Here is a 12,044-nt window from a genome sequence, read left to right on the forward strand (position 1 = left end):
ACTTAGGCTTGATTTATCAAATGTGGCCTGGAATCAAACCGACAAAGCTTCTGATTACTAGCCCGATTCCCTAACCGCTCAGCCACCTGACTCCACTCTTTATCGTAAATTATATTTCGCTGAATTATTGAAGGGCTAGACAACAATCGTTCTAATGAAATAGTCACAGACTATCAACATGGAAATTAATGACAGATTGACCAAAGGCAACTTCAGTTTCCAACCTTGCCTTGGCTGAGTGCAAGAAGCGCCATCTAGCGATCATTAGGGGACCATTGGCCCCCTATCCGCGCTAAAAGTAGCCTAGCGAAAACCGTCAAATCACATCACGCATGACGCGCCCACAACTTAACTGGAAGCTTAGGTAAACAAGAACAAAATATGAGTATTTAGTGATCCTAAACATGTTGTTTATTATATTGAGTGACTTCTTCAACAATTTAACTTTTGTAATATGCAAGAAAATAAAAATTATGTTAAAAAAAATATATATATAAGGAATTCCAACAACAGCCCCTTTTCACCAGAGCATGTCACATATATGTTTTTGAAGATTTAACTATATACAGTTTACATTTACATTTATTCATTTAGCAGACGCTTTTATCCAAAGCGACTTCCAAGAGAGAGCTTTCTAAAAGTTCATAGGTCAATGATCATAAACAACGAGATAGCCCCAAAAACATTGCGGGTAACCAAAACATGAAGCATACATTGTGAAAAGCAAATAAGTGCCAATAGGAAGAAACATAAGATCATGTAGTTATACAAATTACAAATTAAACAACATGTACCTCAAAAGTGCGAGAGTGTACCTGTAGGAAAGCAAGCAACAATAATATAATTTACAGCGAGTACAAGTACTTAAATCAGTTAAAAACTAACCAACAAGTGCAACAAATCACTCAATAAGCGTCATTGTGTTCCTGGAGGAAATAACTTAACATCGGATCCAACAAATCTTTAAGTAACGTTGTACTCCCGGAACAAGTGCGTCTTTAGCCTTTTCTTGAAGGTGGGGAGACAGTCAGTGTCTCTGATGGAGGTGGGGAGATGATTCCACCATTGGGGGGCCAGACAGGAGAAAAGCTTGGGTTGGGAGCGGGCGCTCTTGAGAGGTGGGACCACCAGACGGTTGTCAGAAGAAGACCGAAGGTGGCGGATTGGGGTGTAAGGCTGGAGGAGAGACTTGATGTAAGCAGGTGCAGTCCCGTTCACCGCTCGGAAGGTCAGTACCAGGGTCATGAATCTGATACGGGCCATGATGGGAAGCCAGTGGAGGGAGATGAGGAGCGGGGTAACATGGGAGCGTCTGGGTAGATTGAAGACCAGGCGGGCCGCTGCGTTCTGAATCCTCTGGAGAGGGCGGGTTGCGCATGCTGGGAGACCGGCGAGCAGCGAGTTGCAGTAGTCCAACTTGGAGAGGACAAGTGCTTGGACTTGCAGCTGGGTGGAATGCTCAGACAGGTATCTCCTGATCTTCCGGATGTTGTAGAGGGTGAATCTATATGACCGGGAGACTGCAGCAATGTGGGCCGTGAGGGATAGCTTGTCATCCATGGTAACCCCGAGGTTCCTGGCAGAGGATGAAGGGGTCACCGTCGCAGATCCCAGGGTGATTGAGAGATCGTGGGAGATGGAGGGTTTGGCCGGGATGATGAGAAGTTCTGTTTTGGTGAGGTTCAGCTGGAGGTGGTGCTTGGTCATCCAGGCGGAGATGTCTGTGAGGCAGGCCTCGATCCTAGCTGAGATCCCCGGATCAGTCGGGGGGAACGACAGGTACAGCTGTGTGTCGTCAGCGTAGCAGTGGTAGGAGAAACCATGGGAGGTGATGATTGGTCCAAGTGAGGTGGTGTACAGGGAGAAGAGGAGGGGTCCAAGGACAGAGCCCTGTGGGACACCAGTGGAGAGCTGGTGGGGGGGCTGACACTTTGCCTCCCCAGGAGACCTGGTAGGATCTTCCCGACAGGTAGGATGAGATCCACTGAAGTGCAGTGCCAGTGATGCCCATCTCAGAAAGTCTAGCGAGCAGGATCTGATGGTTAACCGTATCAAATGCTGCAGAAAGGTCCAGCAGAATGATGACGGATGATCTTGAAGCCGCTCTGGCAGACTGGAGGGTAGTGGTGACTGACAGGAGGACAGTTTCTGTGGACTGACCAGTCTTGAAGCCTGGTCAACAGTTGTAATTGATATCCCAGAATGTAAATTTTGGTGTGTTGAATGTTTATTTTGTTTTAATTGTTGATAAACAACAATCCTGTCTTTGATCTTAGTTCCATTGAATGATTTACAGCTAAACAGTGTCCTTACTGACTAAAAAAGGAGAAATAAAGATGTGTTATACAGGATGATAGAAGAAATAATTTGTGTTTTTGGTGACCCACTGGCTCTAGACATACACATATGCACACACACACACTGTAAACACTACATTCAGTAGTTTGACACTAATACCCTCTTGAATATACTGTGTATTTGCTATGTCTGCTCCCTTCACCCTTCACTTGTCCTTCTCTCCGCCCCTCTCCCTTCCCCTCCTTTTACTCCATCCCTTCTCCCTCTCTTTCTTTCTTTTTATGTGCTACTAGTGCACAGTGCCCGTGATACAGTTTGTGATTAAGATGTCAGTGAAACACACAGAGATTCCTTGAACTATAGAGATACATGCACAATGGTTGAGTCAGTTGTCATAATTGTAGGCCTAATTCACCACACAGCATTTGTACGTTTTGTCACAACGTGAGGTGGGGTTGGACCCAAACGCAGGGGAGTCGGCAGGCGTGGCAGAAACAAGGGTTTTATTTTCTCAAAAACGGGGAACAGATAGGGCACTCACAGGGACAGGTATGGTAAGGACAAGACAAAGACTGGACACAAAACAGGAACCTAAAACAATGACGCTAACGAGACAGGTGAAGACAATGACAGGGAAACACTAGGGCAGGGCAAAAAACTGAAACCGGGGGGGGGGGGGGGGGCACGGCTGTGGCCGTGACACGTTTGCAATGTGCTGGCAGTTTTGACATCAGTAAAGACATTAATTCATGTAACAACATTCACTAATCTATACTGAAAGTATATCCACTTCATATTTGACACGCTCTGGTGAAAAGGAGCGGTTGTGGGCCAATGTCATTTCTAGTTTTTTACAGATTGTAAAAGTGCAGATTGTAAGCTTTCAAATGATACCATACATTGAAATCTGAAAATAGTTGAACAAGATACGCGTATCTGAATGTTGATAAACCTGGATAGCTCTATCCCAGGTATTCGGCTTCACAGATTTTAGACCTTTTCACACCTGAAGAGAGGTGAGATTGTTTTATGTCAATCATTAGAACGTGGGAGTCAGATGGCTGAGTGGTGAGGGAGTCGGGCTAGTAATCTGAAGGTTGCTAGTTCGATTCCCAGCCGTGCCAAATGACGTTGTGTCCTTGGGCAAGGCACTTCACCCTACTTGCTTCGGGGGAAATGTCCCTGTACTTACTGTAAGTCGCTCTGGATAAGAGCGTCTGCTAAATGATTAAATGTAAATGTAAACGTTGAGCGCCGGTTATCAGAATCAGAATTCGGTTTATTCGCCATGTATGTTATACAAACACAGAATTTACTGTGGCAGGGAGGCGCAAACACTAAACATATACAAATCTTAAATTAAGTAAATGTACAGAAGTTTAACTATTCCTAAGAACTAAACAATCTAAGAATAAAACAATTTAAATATAAAATAAAATATATATAAAAATAAGAATGAGCAGCAGTGAAGAAAGGAAAAAGAAAATAATATTCACACTCGATCAAATTCCTATGACTTATCCCAGATATGTGTTTTAACACCGAGTTTTTTTGTACTGACTACAAATCGCATCTTTTGAAAACTGCCTGAAATATTTAGCCTTATCACGGTTTACCAGGTCAAACAGAGAAAAATGAATCCTGTGCACAATGAAATGCCTGAGATTAGCCTATTCATTAAATTTTTTCAGAGGATGTAGGCTAAAATGAACATTTGACGAAAATGTACACCGAATACACAAAACGCATACTTGAAAGTTGACACAACATGTGAAACATTATATTTAAAGGGGTGATATAATGATTTTATAGGGTATTTCACACTGTTCCTTAAGGTCTACGAATAGGGTATGTAACATTGGTTGGGCTGAAAATGGCCTGGGTGCTGTTCTATACGCCCTAATGCAATCCTGTGAAATAGCCCTAGAATGAACAAGAGGTTTTCTACCTTTTAAGGTATGCTCATGAATATTTAGATGAGCTGCGCGCTGATTGGTTGGTTTACAACATGCGAAGCTGCAGAGCAAAGACGCAACATGGCCAACAGCACTGACTGAAACATCCAAGGTGTAGATACCATGGAGACGTTAGGTGTTGAACCGTATATGTTTGAACCTGAATCAGAGGAAGAATCTGATGTGTCACGAGGGAGTCAGGTGGCTGAGCGGTGAGGGAGTCGGGCTAGTAATCTGAAGGTTGCCCGTTCGATTCCCCGCCGTGCAAAAATGACATTGTGTCCTTGGGCAAGGCACTTCACCCTACTTGCTTCGGGGGGAATGTCCCTGTACTTACTGTAAGTTGCTCTGGATAAGAGCGTCTGCTAAATGACTAAATGTAAATGATGTAGAGGAGAAACCAGTCGCCCATAGATTGGAAATGACTACTTCAGAGTGATAAGTTTTGTCATTTAGCATTTACTTGAATTTGCGACACGTAGCCTAACATCACCCGTTAGCTGTAATACTAGTGTAATACTCGCACTTCAGTGTCGTAGCCTAAGCATAACTTTGCATTAGGTTTGTTTTTAGCATTGTAAGCAACATAACAGTTATTAATTTGGTGTATGTACATTTTTGGCAGCTAGCGTGCTTTCGTTTTTGCAACGCATTTATGTATTTGCAGTGCGTTTATGTATTTGGTTGTGTTATGTGTATTTGCAGCACGTTTGCTGAATGCTGCGCATGTGTTGTCAAATTAATGAAGATGTTTTCTTAATTTGCTTGTGTTTTGTCTATTTGCACGTGTTTTCTTAATTTGCAGCGCGTTTGCACGTCTGCCACCGTAGGTAGACATTATTTTAACGACGTTTAGACGCCGTGTATAAGACATACAGTATAAAAGACTTATATCAGCCTATACAGGATATAATTAGCCTGTAGTGAGCGGTAAATAAGATACAGCATGTACAATAAATTACATATCAAATGTTTATTAAATATAGGCTCATCGTTGGAAATTGGAGGATTAGGCTATTTCCGTCCGGATGCCAATCTTAAAAAATCTTTGAGACACTTCTCAGCCTCGGCCTCAGTGGCATGCACCATGGGGTTTCTCATGGCAGCCCCTGCGAATGATAGAGGAGAGAAACAGGATTATTTGGTAGTTATAACAAAGCACATACTTCTAGGCTACTCTGGTTATAATTCAGAGGGCGCCAAAAAGTGAGAACAGCTGGTGGACAGTCAGCAGCAGGAGACGCGCAAACCGTTCAAGAGCTTTCCAGGTAGGCTAATGGTAAATCCTCTGACGGTTATGTAGTGAGGTCAGACAAACCACAAGGAGCCAGCATCTTGTCACACCTGAAGAGTCTGATGCGACCACATCAGACAAACCTAATCAGCCCTCTTGACACCCTCAGTATGCTGATTACCCACCAAACGCCGATGCAAAGGAAACATATAGTTGGGGGGGGACCTTCCCAATCTGCATGTGAGGCCCTCCTGCTAGCTTTCAAGCTTCAAAGGACCTGCTTGAGACAACACGTCTCCAGCAACCATTTGCTCTCCGTTTTGGCGGCAATTTGAACAAAGAATATACCATGATCAGAACTTTTGAGGAAAGTTCTTCAGACTTCACCTTTACCACAAGAGTAGAAGGTGGATAATTATGAGAGGGATATTTGTGTAATGTTTGTTACTTTGTTTTAGTGTTGTGTTGTGAAATATTACATATTATCCATGTTTACCTTACTTGAATAAATTCATTGTAAAGACATTTTGACGTGTGCGTGTTCACTAATGTTACGATTGGCTCTACACTTAGAACAAATTCATTCCTAAAGATGAGACTGATTATTATTATATATTAAACATAGGATCCCTTAATGTCCTAAACCAATATTAAGGTGGTGCCCCAAGACTTTATTATAACTTAAGTATTTTTATCTTAAACGAGCTACGCTACATTTAAAGTATTCTTATTTAGCCCATGTATCCTTAAATTGTTTCCCTATAATATAGTTTGTATATTAGCTGAACTATACGCTACGGTTAGCTATATGCGCATAGTTCAGCCAATTATAGCTAGATGCTAGACTTATCCCAATGACTTAGCCACATACTGCTTAATTTAGCTAGCCAGCAAAAGATAAGTCATAGAGCTAGCTGCTGTGTAGCTGGGTTTGCTAGTCTGTTTGCTCTGAGGCTCGATAACAGGTCAGGTGTTTAGGAAGATAAATGTAGGTTCTGGGAAAGTGAGTAATGGCGGCAAAGGAAATCACGCAGAAACATAATAAGATACATAGACGTAGCCTACATTCTTATGTACTTACCAATAACTACTGACGCACACCTTGAGGCTTTCAGGCCCCTCTTTTCTCCTCGGCCACACCAGTTCAGCTGTTTAGCCAAGCCATTGGCAAACATTTTTTGGGCGATTCTCCAGACAGTCTTTTTGATGGTCTGCCCTCCACTCTGGGACAGTACATTGATCTGAGAAAAATAATGTTCCAAACAAAGCAAAAGCTTTAAAGACAGTTTAGAGTAGTGATGCCCTTAGACACAAAGCTATAATATTAGTTACTGTAATAATTTGTAAAAATGTATTATTTATTGAAGCATATTCAAGTCTACAATCTTACCATCTTTTTCCTATTTTCAGAGCTTTGGAGATGCTCCTCAAAGCTGTCAAGGGCCTCTGTGTCCATGAGGGGAATTTGGAGGCAGTCATCCTCTTGCTGTGGCTGACCTCTGTGTCCACCCTGCACCAGGCTTTCCACCATGGACGTTAGATGGCCTATTCGAATGTCCATCTCCCGGATAGCCTCTAGTAGGACTCTTTCGAAGGCTGCATAAACAAGTCAGTTTATATTTGTTACTCAACAAGCTTCAATGGGTGGGTTGCATATCCTCTTGAGTATTGGGATGAGTGTGATGTACTGCTTGGAAAAATAAGTGATGGTATTATCACGCTCAGAATATGAAGATAAAGTTTAAGTATATACTCACGGGTGTTTGATGGGTTGGCTGCCCAGTCTTGCAGTGTAGCTAAGTCTATTGGTTTTTGAAATGACAGAGAAGCTGTTAAGAAAATACTTAAATAGTAAGACAGTTTGTGTCCTAATTGCTTAAATATAGGTGCTGTCACATAAGGACACCATGATTTCAAACAATACTGATTTTGTTCCCACCATTTCGCTCTAGTTGTGGTGGTGAGGGGGGTGTTGGAGCATTGGGCAGCTTTTTTGGGGGGGCTGGACAGGAGTCTGGGGCCTCCTCTTCTGAAGAGGAATAGCTTTTTCTTCTACAAGATTAGAAGACATAAAGATTAAATTTCTTTAGAATATACAAATATTTACATTCAAATCATACTCACTTTCTCTCTTTCTTTGCATTCTCATAATCTGACTGGATGTCAGACGTATAACAGGACTGCTTCCATCTGCATACAATGTTTTCAAAGGAATCTAAACAATAAAAAAAACATTTTTGATGTGGATATTAGTGTTGCTTCAATAGCTCTGGGCACAAATACAGTTGTGTATCACCCGTCAGTGTGTCTAATGTATACCTGTTTCATATAGGACCCTTGCTTGATGCCTTGTCCATCCTTTTTCTGGCTGTGGAACCTCAGCTTTTCTTATACTTTTCAGGATCCTGGTCTGGTCCTGATATGGAGGCCACCATGCCAAGCCATTTGTGTACCAGGACTTGGCAACTGGTCCAGTGTTCTTCTCCTCCACAAACTCCACAATGAGGAACATTTTGCCCCCTGCCTGCACCACCCGTGGGCCAGACCAAAATTTTGATTACTGGATTTTAAAGAGGTAAAATGCATTGGGTTGTCTAAATAATAAACAAAAAAGTACATTCTTTCCACTGTTTAAAAGAAAAGTATTCATCTTTCGTTGGTGACAGGTGAATGGAAAAGGCCTTTCTCTCAATATGACGGGAGTCTGCATATTTTCAGAGTTGTAGATAGTTTGCTAACGACATAGATCAGAATCAGAATTTGGTGTATTCGCCATGTAGGTTTACACAAACATGAAATTTACTGTGGCAGGAAGGTGCAAACAATCAACATATACGGATCTGAAATTAAAAGTAAAAAAGTACAATAGCCTAACTAATTCTAAGAACCAAACTAAAATTAAAACAATTTAAAATATATATAAAAATAAGAATAAGAATATGAATGGGCGGCATAGTGCAATTGAGATCAAGGTGGCTTGTGCGTAGTGCAATCGGTGTTGGATGGACTCATAATAGATAATAGTTAAATGTCAGTGGGAGTCCCTGGCCTTGTTGAAGAGGCCAGTAGCAGATGGAAAGAAACTGTTCTTATGGCGTGAGGTTTTGGTCCAGATATTGAGTAGTGATGATGAGAGTGGATATTCGAAAAAGGGTTTGTGCTCCTCAAATTCGGTGTACACCACAAACACAGCATTGTCCATGTTTAAAATGTTTCTGACCCTCTTGACCTTTCCACCCATATAAAAATAGCAGTTGGCCTCATCCGCCTTCAGGGTTAATTTTGGGGATTCCATTTTTTTGTGCTGTCGCATTTCCAAAATCTGGTGGAAGAGGTGTTCTTTTCCCAGGTGAACTTTGGTAGATGTTGTGCTGGCAGAAAAGGACCTCTCTAACAGTCTCCTTACAATTTGTCTGACAGGCCTGCCAGGTTTTCTTATCAATCTCTTGATCTTTCCCAAAGGAATTTCATATTGCCATGGTTCTTTACATCTTCCGCCAGGTGAATTAGGTTGTGGACATAAATGTCTGAAATTTCTGACCATAGAGCTCATTAAAATGAGTGACAAAAATACACAAAATGTCATTGGCAATTTAAATAGTCTCCAGCCAGATTTGCATTGCTTAAAATATAGATGCCGACAAACAATAAAAGAAAGTTGTTTTAAACTGCAGGGGTGACAATCTCCCTCCACTGGCTTCCCATCACGGCCCGTATCAGATTCAAGACTCTGGTACTGACCTTCCGAGCGGTGAACGGAACTGCACCCGACTACATCAAGTCTCTCCTCCAGCCTTACACCCCAACCCGCCACCTACGGTCTTCTTCTGACAACCGTCTGGTGGTCCCACCGCTCAAGAGCACCCGGTCCCAACACCAGCTCTTCTCCTGTCTGGCCCCCCAATGGTGGAATCAACTCCCCACCTCCATCAGGGACACTGACTGTCTCCCCACCTTCAAGAAAAGGCTCAAGACGCACTTGTTCCGGGAGTACAACGGCACTTAGGAATGCTTGGCTGGACCTGATGTTAGTTTCCTCCAGGATCACAATGACTCGTATTGAGAGACTTGTTGCTCTTGTTGGTTAGTTGTAACGGTTTCAAATTCTTGTACTTGCTGTTAAATATTTTACTGTTGATTGTTTTTTCTACAGGTACACTCTTGCACTCTTGTGGGGAGTTTCATGTTGTTCAATTGTAACTTGTTTAACTGCATGCTCTTATGGTTCTTCTATGGTACTTATTTGGTTTTCCACCATGTATGTTTCATGTTCTTTTGTAAAGCTCTCTCTCGGAAGTCTTCAGACTTCTTATGCTAAATGCATAAATGTAAATGTCTTCAGAATCAGAATTGTGTTTAATCGCCAAGTAAGTGGTCACAATCAAGGAATTTACTTTGGTGGGAAGGTGCATACAGTGAACATTTAAACATAACGAACAAAAGGAAAATGTAGAAAATGTACAACAAAATAAAATTAACTACTGGCAGAGCTATACAATATAATATAAAATTAAAATACAATATAATATAAAATTTAAATACAATATAATATAACAAATAAAATAATATAGAATAAAAATAATATTGAATATGTTAAAGTGACAGAGTGTATGAGGTAAAGTGACAGAGTGTCAGTGTCAGTTTGGGGCCTTGTTAAAAAGGCTAGCAGCGGAAAGAAAGAAACTGTTCTTGTGGGGTAAGGTAATTGCAAAGATGAAAAAGGAAAAGTTGCATGTAATGTTCTGGCAGGAGACCCAACTTAACTACATGGAACATGAAAAGTTAAAAAAACTAGGTTTTAAAAATACTTTTCATTCGTCTTATAAGAAAGGGAAAAGGAGGGGAGTAGCAATACTAATTTCTAACAGAGTGAATTTCCAACTGGTTTCCAAATTATGTGATAGTGAGGGTCGATATGTCTTTGTTAAGGGATACCTTGACCAGAAAGAAGTCTGTGTATATTCCACCAGGGCAGGACAATTCCTGTATTAAGGACATTTTTAATTTGATAGCCTCTGAGGCCTCTGGTGTCTTAATATGTGGAGGAGATTGGAACACTCAGTTACAACCAAAGCATGACTCCTCTAATGCACTTAAGAGGTTAACTCCTAATGCCAGGATAACAAAAAAAATGTTGATGGAGCTAGGACTGATCGATGTATGGAGGGACTTCCACCCTAAAGAAAAACAATTCACATTCTATTCAGCAAGTAAAGGTGTATACTCGAGAATTGACTATTTTTTTTACTTACAACTCAGACAGACACAGACTTAAGGATTGTAGGATAGGAGTCAGAGACATATCTGACCACTCAGCTGTTTATTTAACTGTGCACCTGGATAACAAAAAGAAAAACATGCTTTGGCGACTTAATACAAGCATCCTGAATGACAGGACGTGTAAGGAATATGTGCAGAAGGAACTTAAAGATTATATGGAATATATCAATAATGGAGAAGTATCGCCAAGGGTTTTGTGGGACGCTGCAAAAGCAGTGATCAGAGGAAAGCTTATAGCATTGACCTCACACAGAAAAAAGGAAAGATGTAAAAAGCTGTCTGGTTTAGAAGAGAATCTTAAAGTTTTAGAAAGGGAACACATCGAAAGTAAGAAACCTTGTACTCTAGATCAAATAAGAAATGTCAGAAAGGAGATAAACAAACTATGTGAGGGGGAATTTGAGAAAAAAGCCAAATTTGCAAAGCAGAGATATTATGAGAATGGACCAAGGGCCCTGAAGCTTCTGGGATGGAGGTTGAGGAAACAACAATCAGACAGCTCCATATATGAAATTAGGGACCCTGGAACTAAAAAAGTGTGCCATAAATTAGAGGATATTGAACGCATTTTTGAGAATTACTATAGAGACTTATATAAGGAACCAAATACAACTAGCCTGCAGGAAATAAGTTCATTTCTGGAGTCATTAGATCTACCCTCTATAGGTGAAAAACAGAATAAAGCCCTGATGACAGAGATTACAATGGAGGAAATAGGGAAAGCAATTTCTAGATTAAAAGCTAATAAAACACCGGGTACGGACGGCTTCCCAGCCGAGTGGTACAAGGCCTTTAAGGATGATATAATACCTATGCTTTTTGATTGCTTTAACTATACACTTAAAAACGGGGAACCACCAGGCACATGGAGGAAGGCGATCATTTCGGTCATTCCTAAAGAGGGGAAGGACAGAAAAGAATGTAGCGCGTATAGGCCAATCTCTGTACTCAATATTGACTACAAGCTATATGCGTCAATGTTAGTAAAAAGGTTAGAACATATAATAGTAGAACTAGTGGACCCAGACCAAACTGGCTTTGTGCATGTAAGACAGACACAAGATAGTATTAGACGGGTGCTACACGTTATCGATCATGTGATTGAGGGGAATATTGGAGCCACTGTGATTAGTTTAGATGCGGAAAAGGCGTTTGATTCGGTTCGCTGGGAATATCTGTACTTGACGTTGGTAAGATTTGGCTTTGAGGATGATTTTATTAACTGTATCAGAACTCTGTACTCCTCACCAAACGCCAGAATAAAGATTAATGGACAC

At 41.2% G+C, this 12,044-nt stretch overlaps 2 protein-coding genes across 2 annotated transcripts in view; both read right to left on the reverse strand.

Annotated features, from left to right (window-relative positions):
- Positions 1-5,211: 5,211 nt before the first annotated feature.
- Positions 5,212-7,078, reverse strand: LOC134011017 (uncharacterized). The gene is made up of 3 exons (XM_062450454.1): positions 6,878-7,078; positions 6,569-6,728; positions 5,212-5,362 (listed from the first exon to the last, which is right to left on the reverse strand). The coding sequence occupies exons 1-3, from the start codon at positions 7,046-7,048 to the stop codon at positions 5,268-5,270; spliced, it is 426 nt and encodes a 141-aa protein (XP_062306438.1). The 5' UTR covers positions 7,049-7,078; the 3' UTR covers positions 5,212-5,267.
- Positions 7,079-7,311: 233 nt separating this feature from the next.
- Positions 7,312-12,044, reverse strand: part of LOC134040796 (zinc finger protein 853-like) — a 28,074-nt gene continuing 23,341 nt past the window's right edge. Inside the window, exons 4-6 of the mRNA XM_062486935.1 lie at positions 7,807-8,011; positions 7,612-7,702; positions 7,312-7,539 (exon numbers count right to left, since the gene is read on the reverse strand). Coding sequence (XP_062342919.1) covers positions 7,401-7,539; positions 7,612-7,702; positions 7,807-8,011 — 435 coding nt within the window. The 3' untranslated portion in view covers positions 7,312-7,400. The remainder of the gene's footprint in view (positions 7,540-7,611; positions 7,703-7,806; positions 8,012-12,044) is intronic.

The sequence above is a fragment of the Osmerus eperlanus genome, chromosome 1, assembly GCF_963692335.1.
Source record: "Osmerus eperlanus chromosome 1, fOsmEpe2.1, whole genome shotgun sequence".
In the NCBI taxonomy this organism is placed as follows: domain Eukaryota; kingdom Metazoa; phylum Chordata; class Actinopteri; order Osmeriformes; family Osmeridae; genus Osmerus; species Osmerus eperlanus.